At 39.6% G+C, this 23,209-nt stretch overlaps 1 protein-coding gene across 13 annotated transcripts in view; it reads right to left on the bottom strand.

Annotated features, from left to right (window-relative positions):
* The window catches only part of SCMH1 (Scm polycomb group protein homolog 1), a 221,986-nt gene that overhangs the window by 131,956 nt on the left and 66,821 nt on the right, over window positions 1-23,209 (bottom strand). For 5 of the 13 annotated variants that reach the window (XM_055586216.1, XM_055586217.1, XM_055586211.1 and 2 more), the window contains 2 exons: window positions 1,680-1,748; window positions 1,220-1,243 (listed from right to left, as the gene is read on the bottom strand). The exons of 1 other annotated variant lie outside the window; for it this stretch is intronic. In XM_055586216.1, the coding sequence (XP_055442191.1) occupies window positions 1,220-1,243; window positions 1,680-1,748 (93 nt within the window). Of the gene's footprint in view, window positions 1-85; window positions 285-1,219; window positions 1,244-1,679; window positions 1,749-7,965; window positions 8,096-11,683; window positions 11,734-12,792; window positions 13,060-14,038; window positions 14,113-23,209 lie in introns of those variants that run through there. 7 more of the 13 variants (XM_055586208.1, XM_055586212.1, XM_055586206.1 and 4 more) reach the window with 6 other exon arrangements.

The following is a 23,209-nucleotide window of genomic DNA, read 5'->3' as shown; positions in this document are numbered from 1 at the left end:
AGTACCTTAGAAAGGATGAGGAAAGTTTTAAGGAAAAATAAAAAGTGACTATCATTTATTGTTTATCAAGTATCAGGCCCTTTACCTGCATTATTTCATTTCATTCATTTCTTCAGCTCATAATCATAGAATGCTTCACTTCAAAGAATGTCACAAGATTTGACTTAAAAGGCTGAGGATAGTTGCAGAACAAATGAAAATAATAATCCTCCAAAGTTGAAAAGTATTTGAGAGTTTTTAAGATGTTTTCACATCCATTAGTTCATGTAATCTTCTTAATAACCCTGTGAAGTAGGTAGAATGGGATTATTATCCCCATTTACAAATCAGAAAACCAAGGATTAGTGTCACAAACTTACTAAATGGCAAAGTTGGCCTTCAAAGAATCCACGAATTCTGACTTCTAGTCTAGTGTTCTACTACTTTACATCACCTTCTTTGTCAGTGGGCAATGAAAGTAATATGTTGTCAGAAGAAAAGGAAAGAGGAAGCAAATGGAAAATGATGATAATAGGATTGAACACAGGAAGTTGCAGTAACAAAATATGTAACAATACTTCAACAAAAACTGATAAAGGTATCAGGATATCAACATTTAAATAAAATGCAGGATTTTAAAGAACACTTAAGAAGTTAAGACTGACATTTATGTAGGAACTCGGAAAGCTGATTGAAAAATATTGCCATTAGTTTCATTTCTGAAATCCTAGTCCTGAAGTACACTATTCAGGGATGAAAACCAAATGCAGTCCCAGGCTGATTCCTGTTATTTGACATCTTAATATTTCAGTTTTTATTTAGTTTAAAAAAAAAAAACTTAGAAAATCTTTAGGTTTAATTTCAGTTCAATATATCTCATGAATAATTTCTTTTGGGAAAATGCCATCAAATTCTGATTTACGGACAAATGGGCTTTGTTTTAGCTCTAGATTTAAGGAATTAATAAGAAGTAACTTGCAATTTGGTTTCAGTTCCCATTCCTTATTGTACTCATGTAATTAACCACCCTTTTCCCTTTTGTTAGCTTAGTCTGTGGCCTCCTGATAAGGAGAGTCTGACTCACAGCAAAGGAGAACTGCATGGGCTCATTAGGCAGACAAGAGCACAGGATTCACAAGCTCATGAGACAAAGACACACGGAATTCTGTTCCTAGTTACTATCTAATCCCTGGCTCAGTAATTTCCCATATTTAACAGAAACACAAGAAAGATATCTTACCTAGCTCCAGGATGTCGGTAGCTTCTATTAAAGAAAAAAATGTTACAGCATAAGTCATCATGAAAAACACACCAAAATGACAGAAAAGTGAGATTCTGGGGTAAAATGAGGGCTTGAGACTTTGTGTAGTTCAATTCTCTCATTTTAAAAGATACTAAGTTTATTACTAGTAGTTGTGGAAGTATACCACTCAATTCTGCCTTATTAAAAACTAGATATCCAGAGAGGATAAACAACTGTACCTAAAGCTAATTTGGGATTGTCTGAACTCAGAATCTAAATTTCCTGATTTCATGCTCAAACCAATGTATATTGGTTTTGACAGATACCTCTACAAATTATATTTGCTTGTGTTTTAACCAGTGAGTTCTTGGTATACTCAGACCTCCAAAAAAAAAGGCTTTGTGGTAAGAGATGTCAAATTAAATTTTTCCATGCTAAATACAGCTTTTTTTCTTACCTTGATGTTGGGATGCAGACTCTGATAGATGACCATATTTATGTTTTCTAACATCATTCCAGTCTATTACTGCAGGAAGAGAGAAAACAGTCATGTGGAAAGAAAGTAAAAGTTTCAATACTTCTCCAATTTAGCAGCATATTGTGACAGTTTTTGATAAAGTAATCTACTTTTGAGATTCTAGTCTAAGGAAATAACCCAAAGTGTAGAAAAAGAGATTTTATTTCAAGAAACTTTAGTATTCTTTATAATAACAAAAAATTGGGGTGGAAGGGTGCTTAGATGTTCAACACAGAAGACTGATTAAGATACTGAAATACATTTGTTATTTGACAAAGTATTTTGCAGCTGTTAAATTTTTACAAGTCCAAGTGGGAAAATGTTTGAGTTATAATGTTATCTGGTAAGGTAAAGGATCAAAAAATATATGCAGGAATAACCACAATTACATAAAAAACTGAAGACAAAGAACACCTATGTTACAGGCTGCATTGTGTTCTCCCAGAATTCATACTGAAGTAATCATTTCTCAATACTTCAGAAGGTGACTTTGGAAGTAGGGTCTACCAAGAAGTAAATAAGTTAAAATGAGATCTAATTTTAGAGTGGACCCTAATCCAATATGACTGGTGTCCTTATAAGAAGAGGAAAATCTGGACACAGACAATGATAGAGAAAAGACTATGTGAAGGCACAGGGAGAAGACAGACATTTACAGGCCAAAGGAAAAAAAAAACAACAACCCTGCTGACACCTTGCTCTTGCTCTCGTAGCCTCCAGAACTGTAAGAAAATGTCTGTTGTTTAAATCACCCAGTCTGTAGCCTTTGTTATAGAAGGTCTATCTAGTACACTAAAACAGCCCTTAAAATTATCACTAGAAAAAAAAGAAGTAAACAAAGAAAATATAAACAACAGGTTATCTTTGGGTGGTGGTACTGTTTTTCTCCCCTTTCTAATCTCAAATATTTTCAGATTTTTTTTATACAGAGTATCAGCTCAGTTCATGTCCGACTCTTTGCGACCTCATGATCTGCAGCATGCCAGGCCTCCCCGTCCATAATCAACTCCTGGAGTCCACCTAAACCCTTGTCCATCGAGTCGGAGATGCCATCCAACCATCTCATCCTCTGTTGTCCCCTTCTCCTCCTGCCCTCAATCTTTCCCAGCATCAGGGTCAATACTTATATAATAGAAATATATTTTCCTTGCTTGAAAATTTAGATTCATCTACTGACTCCAGTACTTTCTTACCATTATTCACCCATCTTCTTTACCACTGAATGGTACCACGTTTTTTTTTTTTTTTTTAAACCATTATTTACCCATTTACCCACTTCTCTTCTTACTCAGCTCAGATTCTATGGTCCCTCACTAAAATCACTCCCTGGCCAAGTCTTCAACTCCTTCACACCTGTTTTTTTTTTTTTTTTTTTTTTTTTGGTTACCTGACTACTAAAGCCTCAACCCTAACTTGGCTAAAACCACTTATCTGCCTGTATCATGCCTACCCCAACAGATCACAAGTGCTAAAGAAAAACAAGTGGAAGCTTACTGGTCTCCCCATAAACTCATGGCTACAATCTCAATGCTACTTATCACTGTCTAGGAATCAAACCACATTTCCCTACCATGCTTCCTTTTCTCCTTTCCAAAAATATAAATTCACGTATTCTTCTAATGCTGAAGAAGCTGAAGTTGGACGATTCTATGAAGACCTACAAGATTTCTTAGAATTCATACCAAAAAAAAGATGTCTTTTTCAACATAGGGGACTAGAATGCAAAAGTAGGAAGTCAAAAAATACCTGAAATAACAGGCAAGTTTGGCCCTGGAGTACAAAATGAAGCAGGGCAAAGGCTAATAGAGTTTTGTTACAACAAACATCCTCTTCCACAAACATAAGAAATGACCATACGTGGGCATCACCAGCTGGTCAGTACCAAAATCAGACTGATTTTATTTACTCTTTTTGCAGCTGAAGATGGTGTGGCTCTATACAGTCAGCAAAAAAAGACCTGGAGCTGACTGTGGCTCAAATCATCAGCTCCTTATTGCAAAATTCAGGCTCAAGTTGAGAAAGTAGGGAAAACCACTAGGCCATTCAATTATGACCTAAATCAAATACTTTATGATTACACAGTAGAGGTGATGAATAGATTCAAGGGACCAGATCTGGCAGACAGACTGTCTGAAGAACTATGGATGGAGGTTCGTAACACTGTGCAGGAGGTGATGACCAAAACCATCCCCAAGAAAAAGAAATGAAAGAAGGCAAAGTGGTTGTCTGAGGAGGCCTTACAAACAGCTGAGAAAGGAAGAGAAGCAAAAGACAAAGGAGAAAGGGAAAGAGAAATCCTTTAGAGTTCAGAGGGTAAAGAATGCAGAGTTGCAGAGAATAGCAAGGAGAGATTAAAAAAAGCCTTCTTAAGTGACCAATGCAAAGAAACAGAAGAAAACAACAAAATGGGAAAGACTAACAATCTCTTTAAGAAAACTGGAGATACCAAGGGAACATTTCAGGCACAATAAAGGACAAAAACAGTAAGGACATAACAGAAGCAGAAGAGGGTAAGAAAAGGTGGCAAGAATACACTGTACAAATTAAGAACTGTACAGAAAAGCTCTTAATGACCCAATGAACCATGATTATGTGGTCACTCACCTACAGCCAGACATCCTGGAGTGTGAGGTCAACTGGGCCTCAGGAGCATTATTATGAACAATGCTAGTGAAGGCGATGGAATTCCAGCTGAACTATTTCAACTCTTAAAATATGATGTTGTTAAAGTGTTGCACTCATTATACCAGCAAATTTGGAAAACTCAGCAGTGACCACAGGACTGGAAAAGTTCAGTTTTCATTTGAATCCCAAAGAAAAGCAATGCCAAAGACTGTTTAAATTACTGTATAATTGTATTCATTGCAAGATTTTGCCTAAAATGCACCAGGTAAGGCTTAAGCAGTATGTGAACTGAAAACTTCCAGATGTTCAAGCTGGATTTAGAAAAGGCAGAGGAACCAGAGATCAGATTGCCAACACATGCAGGATCATAGAAAAAGCAAGGGGCTTCCAGAAAACATCTGCTTCTGCTTCACTGACTATGCTAAAGACTTCGACTATATAGATCACAACAAACTGTAATATTCTTAAAGAGATGGGAATACCAGATCACCTTACCTGCCTCCTGAGAAACCTGTATGCAGGAAAAGAAGCAACAGTTAGAACCGGACATGGAACAATGAACTGGTTCAAAATTGGGAAAGGAGTATGTCAAGGCTGTATATTGTCACCCTGCTTATTTAACTTATATGCAGAATACATCATGCAAAATGCCAGGCTAGATGAATCACAAGCTGGAATCAACATTGCCAGGAGAAATATCAATAACCTCAGATCTGCAGATGATACCACTTTAATGGCAGAAAAGTGAAAAGGAACTAAATAGCCTCTTGATGAAGGTGAAAGAGGTGAGTGAAAAAGCTGGCTTAAAACTCAACATTCAAAATACTAAGATCATGGAATCCAGTCCTATCAGTTCGTTGCAAACAGATGGGAAAAATGTGGAAATAGTATTGGATTTCATTTTCTTGGGCTCCAAAATCACTGTGTAAGGTGACTGCAGCCACAAAACTAAAAGATGCTTACTCCTTGGAAGAATAGATATGTCAAACCTAGATAGTGTTTTAAAAAGCAGAGACATCACTTTGCCGACAAAGGACTGTCTAGTCAAAGCTACAGCTTTTCTAGTAGTCATGTATGGATGTCAGAATTGGACCATAAAGAAGGCTGAACACCAAAGAATTGACACTTTGGAACTGTGGTGCTGGAGAAGACCCTTGAGAGTCCCTTGGACTGCAAGGAGATCAAACCAATCAATCCTAAAGGAAATCAGTCCTGAATGTTCATTGGAAGGACTGATGCTGAAGCTGAAGCTCCAATACTTTGGCCATCTGATGAGAATAGCTGACTCCCTGGTATAGACTCTGATTTGGGAAAAACTGAGGGCAAGAGGAGAAGCGGATGACAGAGGATGAGATAGTTGGATGGCATCACTGACTCAATGAACATGAGTTTGAGGAAACTCAGGAAGATAGTGATGGAAAGAGAAGCCTGGTGTGCTGCAGTTCATGGGGTCACAAAGAGTCGGACACAACTGAGTGACTGAACTGAACTAGCCAATGAACAACAAGAACAACACAATTTTTCACTTTCTTCATATTCCAAATATTTCCTCCTTAACCTTCACTCTTAGGAGATGACATTAATTCAGGGTTTATTGAGAACAACAAAAATAAGACATGAGAACCTTCTATATGCCACACATTTCAGGAGATTCAGACTTAATCTTGCCTAGTGGTATGTCCCCAAAGCATAATAAAGTAATTAGCAGGTGTTCAGTTAATAATTGGTGATTTAATGAATCTACTTATTCATCATTCTTTCTGACTTTTCTCCTACTTCTGTGGATGAAGCGTCTCTGATTTTAAGCAACAGCCCACCCTACATTTTTGCTCCAGACTCTGTTTCCTCTCATCTTAAGGACTTTGCTAGTATTTCCTCTATAATAGATCATTTACATCAGTATTGTTATTGCTTTGTCATCACCTATCAAAACACACACACACAAAAACCCAATAATATGCTCTCCCCAACCCTCTCTTAATTCCACACATATGCTTCCTGCTCTATCTTTCAATTTTTCTACTCTCTTTCATGGGAAAACTTATTTTAAGAGTTGTCTTAAAGGCAATGAATTATTGCCTCCTCACTTCCTCATATTATGTCATTTTAATAGGGTTTTTTTTCTCTCACCACTCCACTGTGATTATTTCCAAATTCATATTTCCAGCACTGGCCTCTACTTGGAATTCTATACTTACATATACAACTACTTTCAGGCCATCTCTACATGGTTCTCAATCAGATATTTCAAACTTAGCTAAAACACAACACAGTTTGTCAAGCTGTTCTTTTTGTCCTCCACAAACCAGTAGCTGGCATCTCCATCACCTAGCTCTCCAAGGCAAAATTCTTGAAAGTATCCTTGATCCCTGTATTTCCTCTACATTCACATTCAATCCATCAGCAGGTTCTGTTGGGCCATATCCCAATCCATCCACCACTCAATCTCATGACTCGCAGTCTAGTTTGAGTCACTATTACCTCTTATCTGGACCATTACAAAGTATGCTAACTTACCCTGCTTCTACTTTTGCCCTATTCCAACTTATTCTCCACAGAAGAGTCAGAAGGAGCATACTGTATCTGAGCAGATCTATAAGCAAGAGGAAGCCACTGGGAAAGAAGTGGAGGTGAGGGATGGAGGAGATTAGAATATACTAGTGGCCCATGGAACCTTGGCTCTGGAGGCTCATCATACTCCTGTTTTTCATGTGGCTTGGTTGTTCAACCTGCTTAGTAATTAAAAGAATTCTAACTGTTTCAAATGTAGAGGTACAAGAAAAGGCTTCTGAGAACACACCATGATTTTAGTGTCAAGTGGAAGAGCAAGCTTGACTTAATCTCAGACAAAACAAATCATCCCAACTAAGTAAAAACCAAGGGATAAGATATAATAAACTTGAAAACTATGTTTAATCACATAGAGATTTTTATCTTTAAAGATTTCTGACAAGGTTCTTGGTTTGCACAAAACTAAAATTTTGTTTAGAATCTAAACCCTGAAATTTGCAACATGTTTTTCTACTAAATTCCACTAATACTATTAAAATGTGACTATAACAAAAGGCAAGAATGCATTACCTTCCAGAAATGACTATAAATTTTAATGACATTTAAGAAATACAAAGTGTCTAGCACAGTGCCTAACAGAGAACAAATTCATTAAACAATAAGTTTTCATTTCTTTCTTTCTTCTGGCTAAATTGTCATAAAAATATTTGTAGGTATTTAAAAAGCAAAACTTCCAACCTCTACTCACAATCTTGAAAATTGATGCTAACAACAAAAAGACATCATGGTTAAAAGAAAAGGATAATGAGTGACATAATTAGAAATGGGAAATTCCTTAAACTCAGTTCAGTTCAGTCCAGTCACTCAGTTGTGTCCGACTCTTTGCGACCCCATGAATCACAGCATGCCAGGCCTCCCTGTCCATCACCAACTCCTGGAGTTCACTCAGACTCACGTCCATCGAGTCAGTGATGCCATCCAGCCATCTCATTCTCCGTCATCCCCTTCTCCTCCTGCCCCCAATCCCTCCCAGCATCAGCCAAATCTCTTAACTACCCTTACCTCCAGGATGGGGTAAAAATATACTTACCACTAGGCTGCATAGTCAGTAGACTACAAACTAGTCAGGGAGTTAAAAGGTTTGGGATTTACCCCTGGATCCACCAATACTTTGCTCTGACCTCTGACAAGTCAGTTTCTCTGTATGTTAATTTCTCCATCTGTAAAATGGGGATGGGAGGAAGGGGCACACTTATTACCCTATAAAGGACTGAGACTTTACTAGTATTAACACATTGGACTACATTACAAGAAAAGTAGGACATTTACATATAATATTTTTGCTTATTCAAATATCTCAGGGTTGGAGAGTACCTTATGTAAGTACCACAGGTTAAATTTAAGCCTCTGTCTTCACAGAAATAAAAAATACAATATTCGCCAAATTTGGTCCCATGCAAACATCAAATTTCCAACTAATCACGGTAAACTAGAAAATAAAAAGATACTAAAACTACATTAAGATGGTGTTATAAATTAAATTATGCTTCCCGCCCCAAGTGATATGTTGAAGTCCTAATCCCCAAATGTGACTTTATTTGCAGATAGGACTTTCATGAGCTTGTTGTTCAGTATCTCAGTTGTGTCTGACTCTGCGACCCCATAGACTGAAGCAAGCCAGGCTTCCGTCCTTCACTATCTCCTGAAGTTTGCTCAAATTCATGTCCATTGAGTTGGTGATGCCATCCAACCATCTCATCCTCTGTCATCCTCTTCTCCTCCTGCCTTCAATCTTCTCCAGCATCAGGGTCTTTTCCAGTGAGTCAGTTCTTCACATCAGGTGCCCAAAGTATTGGAGCTTCAGCCTCAGCATCAGCCCTTCCAATGAATATCCAGGACTGATTTCCTTTAGGATTGACTGGTTTGATCTCCTTGCAATCCAAGGGACCTTCAAGAGTCTTTAGCACCACAGTTCAAAAGCATCAATTCTTCAGCGCTCAGCCTTCTTTATGGTCCAACTCTCACATCCATCATGGCTACTTGAAAAACCATAGCTTTGACTAGACGGACCTTTGATAGCAAAGCAATGTCTCTGCTTTTTAATACACTAAGTTTGTCACAGATTTTCTTCCAAGGAGCAAGTGTCTTTTAGTTTCATGGATGCAGTCACCAGCCACAGTGATTTTGGAATCTAAGAAAATAAAGCCTGTCGCTGAATCCACTGTTTTCTCCATGTATTTGCCATGAAGTGATGGCACCAAATGCCATGATATTAGTTTTTAGAATGTTGAGTTTTAAGCCAGTCTTTTCACTCTCCTCTTTTACCTTCATGAAGTGGCTCCTTAGTTTCTCTTTACTTTCTACCATTAGGGTGGTATCACCTGCATATCTGAGGTCATTGATATTTCTCCCAGCAATCTTGATTCCAAATTGTGCTTCATCCAGCCCCTAATTTTGCCTGATGTACTCTGCATATAAGTTAAATAAGCACAGTGACAATATATAGCCTTGAGGTACTCCTTTCGCAACTTTGAACCAGTTTGTTGTTCCACGTCCAGTTCTAACTTTTCTGCTTCTTGACTTGCAGACAGATTTCTTGGGAGGCAGGCAAGGTGGTCTGGTATTCCCATATCTTTAAGAATTTTCCACAGTTTGTTGTGATCCATACAGTCAAAGGCTTTAGTGCAGTCAATGAAGCAGAAATTTTCTGGAATTCTCTTGCTTTTTCTATGATCCAATGTTGGCAATTTGATCTCTGGTTCCTCTGCCTTTTCTAAACCCAGTTTGAACATCTGGAAGTTCTTGGCTCACATAGTGTTGAAGCCTAGCTTGAAGGATTTTGAGCATTACCTTGCTAGCATGTGAAATGAGCATAAATGTGTGGTAGTCTGAACATTCTTTGGCATTGCCTTTCTTTGGGATTGGAATGAAAACCGACATTTTCTAGTCCTGTGGCCACTGCTGAGTTTTCCAAATTTGCTGGCATATTGAGTGCAGTTCTTTAACAGTATCATCTTTTAAGATTTGATATAGCTCAGCTGGAATTCCATCACCTTCACTAGCTTTGTTTGTTGTGATGCTTCCTAAGGCCCACTTGACTTCACACTCTAGAATGTCTGGTTCTAGGTGAGTGATTACACCATCATGGTTATCTGTGTCATTAAGATCTTTTTTGTACAGTTCTTCCATGTATTCTTGCCACTTCGTCTTAATATCTGTTTTTGTTAGGCCCATACTTCTTCTGTCCTTTACTGTGCCCATCTTTGCATGAAATGTTCCCTTGGTATCTTTAATTTTCTCAAAGAAATCTCTAGTCTTTCCCATCCTACTGTTTCCTCTCTTTCTATGCATTGCTCATTTAAGAAGGGTGTTTGCTATGACCAGTGCATTCTCTTGGCAAATACTCTGTTAGCCTTTGCGCTGCTGCATTTTGTACTCCAAGGCCAAACTTGCCCGTTACTTCTTGACTTCCTACTTTTGCATTCCAGTCCCCTATGATGAAAGGACATCTTTTCTTGGTGTTAGTTCTAGAAGGTCTTGTAGTTCTTCTTGGACCATTCAACTTCATCTTCTTTGGCATTATTGGTTGGGACACTGACTTGGATTACTGTGATGCTGAATGGTCTGCCTTGGAAACAACCAAGATTATTCTGTCATTTTTAAGACTGCACCCTAGTACTGCATTTCAGAGTCTTTTGCTGACTATGAGGGCTACTCCATTTCTTCAAAGGGATTCTCGCCCATAGTGGTAGATATACTGGTCATCTGAATTAAATTCACCCATTCCCATCCATTTTAGTTCACTGATTCCTAAAATGTTGATGTTCACACTTGTCATCTCCCATTTCACCACTTCCAATTTACCCTGATTCATGGACCTAACATTCCAGGTTCCTATGCAATATTGTTTTTTACAGCATTGGACTTTACTTTCACCACCAGACACATCCACAACTGGGTATCATTTCCTCTTTGGTTCAGCCTCTTCATTCCTTCCAGAGCTGTTTCTCCACTCTTCAATAGAATACTGGACACCTACCGACCTGAGGGGTCCCATCTTTCAGTGTCATATTTTTATGCCTTTTCATACCATCTATGGGGTCTCAAGGTAAGAACGCTGAGTGGTTTGCCATTTCCATCTCCAGTGGACCACATTTTGTCAGAGCTCTCCATCATGATCCAACTGTCTTGGGTGGCCCTACATGGCATGGTTTAGAGTTTCATTGAGTTACACAAGGCTGTGATCCATGTGATCATTTTAGTTAATTTTCTGTGACTGTGTTTCCCATTCTGTCTGCCCTCTGATGGATGAGGATAAGAGGCTGGTGCAAACTTCCTGATGGGAGGGACTGGCTGTGGGGAAAACTGGGTTTTGCTTTGGTGGGCAGGCCATGCTCAGTAAATCTTAATCCAATTTTCTGCTGATGGGTGTGGTTGTGCTCTCTCTCTGCAGTTTGGCCAGAGGCAGCCCAGTCCTAGAGTCTGCAGTCTCTATGGTAGGGTATAGACTTTACGGTAGGAGTAGTGGTGACCTCCTACAAGAGGATTTATACCAGCGCACTACACCTCCCAGGACTGCTGCTCTCAGTCCCCCTGACCCCATGTCAGGCCAATGTCCACCCACATCTCCACCAAAGACTCCCCAAAACTCACAGGACTGGTATCCTAATGAAAAAGAAGAGATACCAGAGACTGATTGGTCTTTCTCTCTCTCAATCCAACTCTACCCCTCCACCAACACATACAGAGAAAAAGGCCAGGTGAGCACACAGTCAGAAGTTCTTTCTATAAGCTGAGGGAAGCCTCACCGTAAACCAACTCCGCCAGCATCTTGATCTTGGGCGTCTAGACTCAGGAACTGTGAGAAATAAGTGTTTGTTGTTTAAACTACCCCACTTGTGGTATTTTGTTACAGCAATCCAAACACACGAATAGACATGGTCATAGGACAAATGAGGCTATAGAAGTTCTTTGAGAGTATCTCATATGACACTACTTCATTTTCAAGTTGTCTTAAAGAATCTTCATCCTTCCTTTCACTACAGTTGGATTGGTGGGAAAATAGAGCATAACAAAATAAAAATAACAACAAAAAAACAAACTGGAAGTTAAAATTTTATCCTCTTTTGAATCTTAAGACTATTTTCTCTTAACAATTTTAGGCAAGTTGTTAACTCCATTGAGTCTGCTTTCTAAAAAAAAAATCAGTAAAATAGGGATGATCATCCCAGTGCTACTTGCTTCACTAGGTTGTGAAGAGCAAATAAAAACTAGGCTTTAAACGTGCATAATAAAGATAATAGGGATTATTAAAGGAAAACTTGCTGTTTTCTACCTTTCTCAGGGTGAAAACTCAGATCCTGACTAACATAATGTATGTACTTACAAAAAGGACATAGCATATTAGAACCTCCTGTTACTAGTTAGCCCCTATGGATTCTCATATTCACAACTGAATATCTGCTAAAGTTATTTTTTTTAATTGGAGTATAATAGCTATACAATGTTGCACTGGTTTCTGCTGTACAATGAAGTAAATCAGCTGTTGTTCGGTTGCCCAGTCGTATCAGACTCTGCGACCCCATGAACTGCGGCACGCCAGGCCCCTCTGTCTGGAATGAGATGAGCTGTATGTATACATGTATCTCCTTTCTCCTGGACTTCCCTCTCGCTTCCCCCATCTCACTCATCTAGATCATCAGAGAGCACTGCGTTAAGCTTCCTATGTTACACAACAGGGTCCCACAAGCGATGTATTTTAACACGTTCGTGCCATCCCCCCCACTCCTGTGTCCACAAGTCCTTTCTCTACATCTGGCTCTATTCCTGCTCTGCAAATAGGTTCATCTGTACCATTTTTCTAGATTCTACATATATGCATTAATATATGATATCTGTTTTTCTCTTTCTGACTTACTTCACTCTGTATGACAACTTGGTCCTTTCTCCCTTTGGCTTCCTCTTACTGTACACTGGGATCTTTAAAAATTATGGTAATGCAGTCTCCGCAGGAGAAGTAAAAGTGCCTGTATTTATTTCAAAAGACATTTAATGACACTAGGGCTGGGGAAAGAAGAGTAACTTGAATCCTTAAAATGAACGTATGGAGCCCTGAAATACTTAAGAGGGCAATCTGTGAACATCCTAGAAAATACACCCTCTTTGATTTCTAAGCAAAGAGCACAACAGCACATTCTAGTAGTATCCAAAGTAATGCTGTCCAATAGGACTTTCTGTGATAATGGAAATGTTCTATATCAGTGTCATCCAATGGATAACCACTAGCCACATAGGGCTATTCAGCATTTGAAATATGGCTGGTGTGACTAAAGAGTTGCATTTTTAATTATATTTAATTCCTCTTAAATTTAAATAGACATATGCAGCCAGTGGCTACCATACTGGGTAGTGTAAATCTACAGAATGTAAAGACTCTGGTATTTCAGGATACCCTTGAGGGGAAGATAATACATAACAGAAAAATCTACAAAGCTATGGAAGCATCTTTTCAAAATGTGATAAAACAATCACAATGGTTCATCCCCTGAAGCAAGGAAAAGTTGAAAACATTCTTTACATATTGAGAAGAAATTCAGTTATAAATTATTACTGTATATTTACAATAGCAATACTGTAATATTATTAATATTGTATAGCTTATAAATAATATTTTTAAGTGTTTACTCTGTATCAGATATTGTGCTAAGTATTTCAATAACATCATCTTGTTGTATCCTCTCTGGTATATTACTTACTCTGGTATCATTACCCCTTTATATTAATGAGGAAATAATATTCAGAGAGGTTGAATAAATTTCTAAAAAGTTACAGTCAGTAGAAAGGTCAGGATCTGAACCTAAACTATGTTCATAACTACCTTCTCCTCAAAAAACAAAAACAAAAAAGGTAACAAAAAAAATAAATCTTACAAATATTTCTGACATAGAGTAGCCCGGCTTGGACAGTCTTTCCATTTTACTATAGTAAAAACGGAAGCACTGGTGCTTATTAGCTTGATCTGGATGCTAAATAATCTGAGGCACAGTCTGGGATTTAATGATGTAAAACTAGATTAAATGGAGGATGTTCACAGGTACCATGTTTCAAATACTCACAGAGCTTGGAAAATACAAAACAAGTAATGCAGGTTTATATGCACATACCAGTGAGACAGCAGGGATAGGCAGGAAGGAAAGAAAGGAGCAGGAAAGGAGAGATGTCCCCCTCAGAAATGAAACTGGAAAATAGAAAAATCAAATGTACTTCTGAAAATACATTAAGACAACACAGAACTCCTTTAGCAGTGAAAGCAACCGTGGTTTTAATAAACCAGAAACCTATGCTGATAAGCAGAGATCAAAACAGGAAAGCTGGAAGCAGAACACCTGTCCCACTGTGGTCAGGAGGACAAGCTACAGGGGAGGCGGGAGATGGAAAAGGGGCTGGTCTGGAGTGTGCCATTGATCAGCCACTCCCTCTAATTAGCAAGTACTCCTAGGGCCTCTCAGCTGATTTCTCTGCCTCCAGCTCTCCTTCATTTACCGCTATTTCATTCGGAGATTAAGTGCGAAGAGACAGTATTATTCCTCTGGGATATCTGTCAGAAAAGGGGGGAGGGGAAGCAAGCTAGGCAATCCCTTCCTACAAGAGCCATAAATTCTGTCTTGTACATGTAGCAGATGTGAACAAAGAAGATGAAACAGATCTCTTCTTGGCAATCATCCCCACCCCCACTCCATCTTTTGCAATTATATATCTGCATGTGCAGACAGAATCCCAGAGAACATCAATATTTCCTTTAACAAGCAAAGCAGCTAGCAAAGAATGGCTAATGACAATGCAGAAAAGCCATAACTCCTTTTGTCCTATAGGCAGTCCTAGTAGACTTCAACTATACATAATGTTTACCCTTTCCAGAGCCTTATGGAAGTGTGAGCCAGGTCACAGAAGAAGCTAACGCTTTTTAAAATGCTTCCGACTCATGTTTCTTGAACACTGAAAAAGTTTAGTGATATCAACGGTGCCACATCATACTTTCTGGCAGACATAAACGGACCTGATATTATGAAATAAGTAATGTACAACCAGCATCATCATTCAGTGTGTTATTGGGAATGAAGCAGATGACTGTACTGGATGGTCTACTCTAATAGAATACTCGAGAGGACTCTACCTGAGTTTTATCTTCAAATCTAGGTCCTAGACTCTGAATGAGATAGAGGCACATAATCTCATTTAAAGGAAAACAAGGAAAGTGAGGGTTTAAAAAACTGAGGAGATTTACCAAGAGAAGAGAAGACTCAAGGGGAGCAGGAAAGCTTTTTGCAAATATCTGGAGTGTTCTCATGAAGATAAAGAGATTTGCTTTGCTTGTTTAATATCTGTGGGTGGGAGCTATGGGCAGATAGGTTTCGGCTTATTACTAGGAAGAACTTTCTGAAAGTTGGAGGTATCCAACAGTGGGATGCACTCTCTGGGAGGGTCAGTTCAGTTGCTCAGTCATGTCAAACTCTTTACAACCCTATGATCTGCAGCAACGCCAGGCCTCCCTGTCCATCACCAACTCCCAGAGTCCACCCAAACCCATGTCCATCGAGTCGGTGATGCCATCCAACCATCTCATCCTCTGTTGCCCCCTTCTCCTCCTGTCCTCAATCTTTTCCAGCATCAGGGTCTTTTCAAATGAGTCAGCTCTTCACATCAGGTGGCCAAAGTATTGGAGTTTCAGCTTCAACATCAGTTCTTCCAATGAACACCCAGGACTGACCTCCTTTAGGATGGACTGGTTGGATCTCCTTGCAGTCCAAGGGACTCTCAAGAGTCTTCTACACCATCACAGTTCAAAAGCATTAATTCTTCAGTGCTCAGCTTTCTTTATAGTGCAACTCTCACATCCATACATGACTACTAGAAAAACCATAGCCTTGACTAGATGGACTTTTGTTGGCAAAGTAAAGTCTCTGCTTTTTAATATGCTGTCTAGGTTGGTCATAACTTTCCTTCCAAGGAGTAAGCATCTTTTAATTTCATGGTTGCAATCACCATCTGCAGTGATTCTGGAGCCCCCAAAAATAAAGTCAGCCACTGTTTCCCCATCTATTTGCCATGAAGTGATGGGACCAGATGCCATGATCTTCGTTTCTGAATGTTGAGCTTTAACCTAACTTTTTCACTCCTCTTTCACTTTCATCAAGAGGCTCTTTAGTTCTTCTTCACTTTCTGCCATAAGAGTGGTGTCATCTGCATATCTGAGGTTACTGAGATTTCTCCAGCAATCTTGATTCCAGCTTTTGCTTCATCCAGCCCAGCGCTTCTTATGAGGTACTCTGCATAGAAGTTAAATAAGCAGGGTGACATTATACAGCCTTGACGCATTCCTTTTCCTATTTGGAACCAGTCTGTTGTTCCATGTCCAGTTCTAACTGTTGCTTCCTGACCTGCATACAGGTTTCTCAAGAGGCAGATCAGGTGGTCTGGTATTCCCATCTCTTTCAGAATTTTCCACAGTTTATTGTGATCCACATAGTCAAAGGCTTTGGCATAGTCAATAAAGCAGAAATAGATGTTTTTCTGGAACTCTCTTGCTTTTTCAATGATCCAGCAGATGTTGGCAATTTGATCTCTGGTTCCTCTGCCTTTTCTAAAACCAGCTTGAACATCTGGAAGTTCACAGTTCACATATTGCTGAAACCTGGCTTGGAGAATTTTAAGCATTACTTTACTAGCGTGTGAGATGAGTCCAATTGTGCAGTAGTTTGAGCATTCTTTGGCATTGCCTTTCTTTGGGATTGTAATGAAAATGGACCTTTTACAGTCCTGTGGCCACTGCTGAGTTTTCCAAATTTGCTGGCATATTGAGTGCAGCACTTTCACAGCATCATCTTTCAGGATTTGAAATAGCTCAACTGGGATTCTATCACCTCCACTAGCTTTGTTCGTAGTGATGCTTCCTAAGGTCCACTTGACTTCACATTCCAGGATATCTGGCTCTAGGTGAGTGATCACACCATTGTGATTATCTGGGTTGTGAAGATCTTTTTTGTACAGTTCTTCTGTGTATTCTTGCCACCTCTTCTTAATATCTTCTGCTTCTGTTAGGTCCCTACCATTTCTGTCCTTTATTGAGCCAATCTTTGCATGAAATGTTCCCTTGGTATTTCTAATTTTCTTGAAGAGATCTCTTGTCTTTCCCATTCTATTGTTTTCCTCTATTTCTTTGCACTGATCACTGAGGAAGGCTTTCTTATCTCTCCTTGCTATTCTTTGGAAATTTGCATTCCAATGGGTATATCTTTCCTTTTCTTTTTTGCTTTTCGCTTCCCTTCTTTTCACAGCTATTTGTAAGGCCTCCTCAGACAGCCATTTTGCTTTTTTGCATTTCTTTTTCTTGGGGATGGTCTTGATTCCTGTCTCCTGTACAATGTCACAAACCTCCATTCATAGTTCATCAGGCACTCTGTCTATTAGATCTAGTCCCTTAAATCTATTTGTCACTTCCACTGTATAGTCATAAGGGATTTGATTTAGGTCATACCTGAATGGTCCAGTGGTTTTCTCCACTTTCTTCAATTTCAGTCTGAATTTGGCAATAAGGAGTTCCTGATCCGAGTCACAGTCAGCTCCCGGTCTTGTTTTTGCTGACTGTATAGACTGTAAAGAAGAATACTGCATAGGAACCTGGAATGTTAGGTCCATGAATCAAGGAAAACTGGAAGTGGTCAAACAGGAGATGATGAGAGTGAACATCGACATTCTAGGAATCAGTGAACTAAGATGGACTGGAATGGGTGAATTTAACTCAGATGACCATTATATCTACTACTGTGGCCAAGAATCCCTTAGAAGAAATGAAGTAGCCATCAGAGTCAACAAAAGAGTCTGAAATGCAGTACTTGGATGCAATCTCAAAAATGACAGAATGATCTCTGTTCAGTTCCAAGGCAAACCATTCAGTATCACAGTAATCCAAGTCTATGCCCCAACCAGTAATGCTGAAGAAGCTGAAGTTGAACGGTTCTATGAAGACCTACAAGACCTTTTAGAACTAACACCCCAAAAAGATGTCCTTTTCATTATAGGGGACTGGAATGCAAAGTAGGAAGTCAAGAAACACCTGGAGTAACAGGCAAATTTGGCCTTGGAGTACAGAATGAAGCAGGGCAAAGGCTAATAGAGATTTGCCAAGAGAACGCACTGGTCATAGCAAACACCCTCTTCCAACAACACAAGAGAAGACTCTACACATGGACATTGCCAGGTGGTCGACACAGAAATCAGATTGATTATATTCTTTGCAGCCAAAGCTGGAGAAGCTCTCTGGGAAGGGAAGGTCTGAATTTGCTATCATTGTGGGTACAGAAGTAGAGGTAAGATAACCTCTTGGTGGAAATACTAAATCATAAGAAGGAAGAGGGAGGCTGGACTAGGTAACCTTTAGAGGTCTTGCCCAAATCTGAGAGCCTATAATTTTATGGGAGTATGGACCTCCTGCTTTCATCATTACAACACAGTGCAACTTAAGGTCTGCAGCGTGGACAATGTACAGTATTTGCAACGCCAACTTTCTCTCTGAAAGCTTACAGAAGAGTGACAGAGGGACAGAAGAAACAATAAGATCATTATCATGATCTTACTTCCCTTCTGCATCTTCATCTACCACATACTGGCACTGTGGTGGACACTTTACATAGTTTATCCAGCTAGGTTATTGTGAGACTCTGAGCTGGTAAGACATTGTCTTTGGGTTTTACTTTCCTCATTTGAAAAATGAATGGGTTGAACTTCATTATTCATGAAAGGTGACATCAAAGTTCCTTTTAATTTCCTTCATATCATGAGTCTGGGGGAAAGTAGCAGCAGGGACCTAGATCAATTTTTTCCTCCCTATGCACCACGATTTAACCTGGCAGATACTTTGAAATATCTTCCTTCTTTGGAGTAATGAACAATGTGTGCCATCTTCATTTTATACAGTAAACATAGTCCTAAAAGGTTAAGTGTAAATAGAAATTTTAATAAAAAATGAAGTACATTTTGTACACACCAAAATGGTTAGTTAAAAGCAGGCTTTATAAAAATAAGTGCAATGTTTGCTGCAAAGCAACTTGTTCTATGAGAAGAGCTCACTGGAAAAGAACCCGATGCTGGGAAAGACTGAAGGCAAAAGGGGAAGGGGGTGGCAGAGGATGACAGCATTACCGACTCAATGGACATAAATTTGAGCAAACTCAGGGGTATAGTGGAAGACAGAGCAGCCTGGCATGCAACAGTCCTTGGGGTCACCACGAGTCAGACAAGACTTAGAGACTGAACAACTAGTTCTATAAATTTGGATTTTATGTATTGGATTTTCTGTTATCACTTTGTCTTCCACTTAAGTTACCATGTCAAAGCTGCACTGCAGTTTTTCCCTGTCTTTGGGGTGATCAGCCTGTTGGTACAAATACAAAACTATGGGTTTGAAAGCAATATTAAAAGTCATTCAATGCTTTCTCCTTCCTCTGCCTCTAACTCAACCAACCACGGCCAATGTTTGAATTTTCTAACATCTTTACCAACTCTTCGCTTACTCTTCTAGTGATGAAGACCCCACATTTCCCCCATGAAGCTCCTTCCATGCTTGGCAGTGGACCTTGGCTTTAGGGATGTGATTCTCTATATTTTTTCCATCTTAACAAGCACGAGGGAATCCCAGAACACCCCCATCAGTAACAACAGTTTCACATATAACCAAGCTTTCAATAGAGGTTCTCGAGAGAGAGCAAGATGGTGATAGGAGGGAAACTTTCTCTTTTCATTTGGCATACTTCTGTTGGTAATTTTTTTTTTACACTTACTATGTATTCCTTTAATACATATATGCATGTATTTTTAAAAAGTGGTCCAGAGGTTAAATCTTATTCACACTAAGGATAGGGGGATGGAGGGGAATAAGTCCCCCTAGAGGAACAACAGAATGAGAGGGAATAGTGTGTTATGATTTGACACCTCCATCAGCTGTAATATTCTTGGATATAGAATGGGCATTGAACTGACTGTAATATAGTTAGTATAGGAGGTTGAAGGACCTCTACTTTCTTGAAAATCATGGCTAATCTCTTTCTCAACTGAGTAAGCCAGCTCTTCAGGCATTTAAAAATAGCTTTCATGTGTACAAGGAAAGTGAACTACTTCCTGGTCTCATCAAGGTTAAATTCAATGACTAACTGTAACATGTCTCACTGTGTGATGTATCTGCCTCTTTTTCCCTGTCATTCTGCCTAATTCATAGTACACTCTTCTGATTGGACCATCTGCCTTCTAACATTATTCTTCTGTAGTCTGTTCATTTACTCTTTATCATGACAGGGTGGCACCATTTTCCCAATTACTCAGTGTGCTGTGTGTGCTCAATTGCTTCAGTGGTGCCCAACAATTTGTGACCTGTGGACTGCAGCCCAGCAGGCTCTCCTGTCCATGGGATTCTCCAGCCAAGAATATTGGAGTGGGTTACCATGCCCTTCTCCAGGGGATCTTTCTGGCCCAGGGACTGAACCCATATCTCTGGTCTCCTGCATTGCAGGCAGGTTATTTACCCACCTTAAAGTGAAAAGTGAAAATTACTCAGTTGTGTCCAGCTCTTTGCAACTCCATGGACTATATATACAGTCCATGGAATTCTCCAGGCCAGATTACTGGAGTGGGTGGATAGCCTTTCCCTGCTCCAGGGGATTTTTCCAACCCAGAAATTGAACCAGGGTCTCCTGCACTGCAGGCAGATTCATAACCAACTGAGCTATCAGGGAAGCCCCTGAACCACCTGGGAAGCCCCAATTACTCAGACTATTTATCTTATTCCAAGCTTCTGGATGTTTTTACCAAATATCCCCAGTTTCCCCTATTCTGTTATGAAGACCCTGCCGCCAGATTGTCTGGGTTCAGATTTGGTTCTATCATTTACTAGTTGTATAACTGTAGCTAAGTAACTTAACCCCCTGTGCCTCAGTCTCCTCATTGGCAAAATAAAAACAGCCCCAGCAGCAATTAACTTATACAGTTGCAGGGAAAATAACTAGGATACATATAAAGCACATAGGACAGTATCTGGCACACAGTGGACACAATGTTAATTTGTATTATTGCTTCCTTCTCCTTCATCATCATAAGGTGAAAAGACAACCCTCAGAATAGGAGAAAACAAGAGCAAATGAAACAACTGACAAAAGATTAATTTCCAAAATATACAAGCAGCTCATACAACTCAATACCAGAAAAGCAAACAACCCAATCAAAAAGTGGGAAAAAGACCTAAACAGACACTTTTCCTAATAAGACATACAGATAGCTAACAAACACCTGAAAAGATACTCAACATCACTAATTATTAGAGAAATGCAAATCAAAACTACAGTGAGATATCACCTCACACCAGTCAGAATGGCCCATCATCAAAAAGTCTACAAACAATAAATGCTGGGGAGGGTGTGGAGAAAAGGGAATGCTTTTACACTGTTGGTGGGAATGTAAATTGATACAATCACTATGGAAGATGGTACAGAGATTCCTTAAAAAACTAGGAATAAAACCACCATATGACCCAGCAATCCCACTCCTAGGCATATACTCTGAGGAAACCAAAATTGAAAAAGACACATGTATCCCATTGTTCATTGCAGCACTATTTACAATAGCTAGAACATGGAAGCAACCTAGATGTCCATCGACAGATGAATGGATAAAGAAGTTGTGGTACGTATACACAATGCAGTATTACTCAGCCATAAAAAGGAACACCTTTGAGTCAGTTCTAATGAGGTGGATGAACCTAGAACCTATTATACAGAGTGAAGTGAGTCAGAAAGAGAAAGATAAATACCGTATTCTAATGCATATATATATATATGGCGAAGGCAATGGCACCCCACTCCAGTACTCTTGCCTGGAAAATCCCATGGATAGAGGAGCCTGGTAGGCGGCAGTCCATGGGGTCACACCGAGTCTGACACAACTGAGCAACTTCACTTTCCCTTTTCACTTTCATGCATTGGAGAAGGAAATGGCAACCCACTCCAGTGTTCTTGCCTGGAGAATCCCAGGGACGGGAAAGCCTGGTGGGCTGCTGTCTATGGGGTCGCACAGAGTCGGACACGACTGAAGTGACTTAACAATGCATATATATGGAATCTACAAAAATGGTACTGAAGAATTTATTTACAGGGCAGCAATGAAGAAACAGAAATAGAGAATAGACTCACGGACATAGGGAGAGGGGAGGAGAGGCTGAGATGTAGGAAAAGAGTAACATGGAAACTTACATTACCATATGTAAAATAGATAGACAAAGGAATATGCTGTATGGCTCAGGAAACTCAAACAGGGGCTCTGTATCAACCTAGAGGGGTGGGATGGGGAGGGAGATGGGAGGGAGGTTCAAAAGGGAGGGGATATATGTACACCTATGGCTGATTCATCTTGAGATTTGACAGAAAACAACAAAATTCTGTAAAGCATTTATCCTTCAACTAAAAAATAAATTAAAAAAAAAAAAAAAGCAAGCTAAGATCATGGCATCTGGTCCCACCACTTCATGGCAAACAAATGAGGAAACAATGGAAAAAGTTCAGTCCAGTCGCTCAGTCGTGTCCGATTCTTTGCGACCCATGAAAAATAAAGTCAGCCACAGTTTCCACTGTTTCCCCATCTATTTCCCATGGAAATAGTGAGAGACTTTATTTTCTGGGGCTCCAAAATCAGTGCAGATGATGACTGCAGCCATGAAATTAAAAGACACTTGCTCCTTGGAGGAAAAGCTATGACCAACCTAGACAGCATTTTAAGAAGCAGAGACATTACTTTGCCAACAAACATCCATCTAGTAAAGTTATGGTTTTTCCAGTAGTCATGCATGGATGTGAGAGCTGGGACTATAAAGAAAGCTGAGCGCCAAGGAATTGATGCTTTTGAACTGTGGTGTTGGAGAAGACTTGAGAGTTCCTCGGACTGCAAGGAGATCCAACCAGTCCATCCTAAAGGAAATCAGTCCTGAATATTTATTGGAAGGACTGATGCTGAAGCTGAAACTCCAATACTTTGGCCACCTGATGGGAAGAACTGACTGATTGGAAAAGACCCTGATGCTGGAAAAGATTGGAGGCAGGAGGAGAAGGGGATGTCAGACGATGAGATGGTTGGATGGCATCACTGACTCAATGGACAGGAGTTTGAGCAAGCTCTGGGAGTTGGTGATGGACAGGGAGGCCTGGCATGCTGCAGTCCATGGGGTTGCAAACTGAGAGACTGAACTGAACTATGTGTTAATATACGATATTTGTCTCTTTATGACAGAATTCACTCTG

This window comes from Bubalus kerabau, chromosome 6 (genome assembly GCF_029407905.1).
Source record: "Bubalus kerabau isolate K-KA32 ecotype Philippines breed swamp buffalo chromosome 6, PCC_UOA_SB_1v2, whole genome shotgun sequence".
Classification (NCBI taxonomy): domain Eukaryota; kingdom Metazoa; phylum Chordata; class Mammalia; order Artiodactyla; family Bovidae; genus Bubalus; species Bubalus kerabau.
This window is presented reverse-complemented; position numbering and strand designations above follow the sequence as displayed.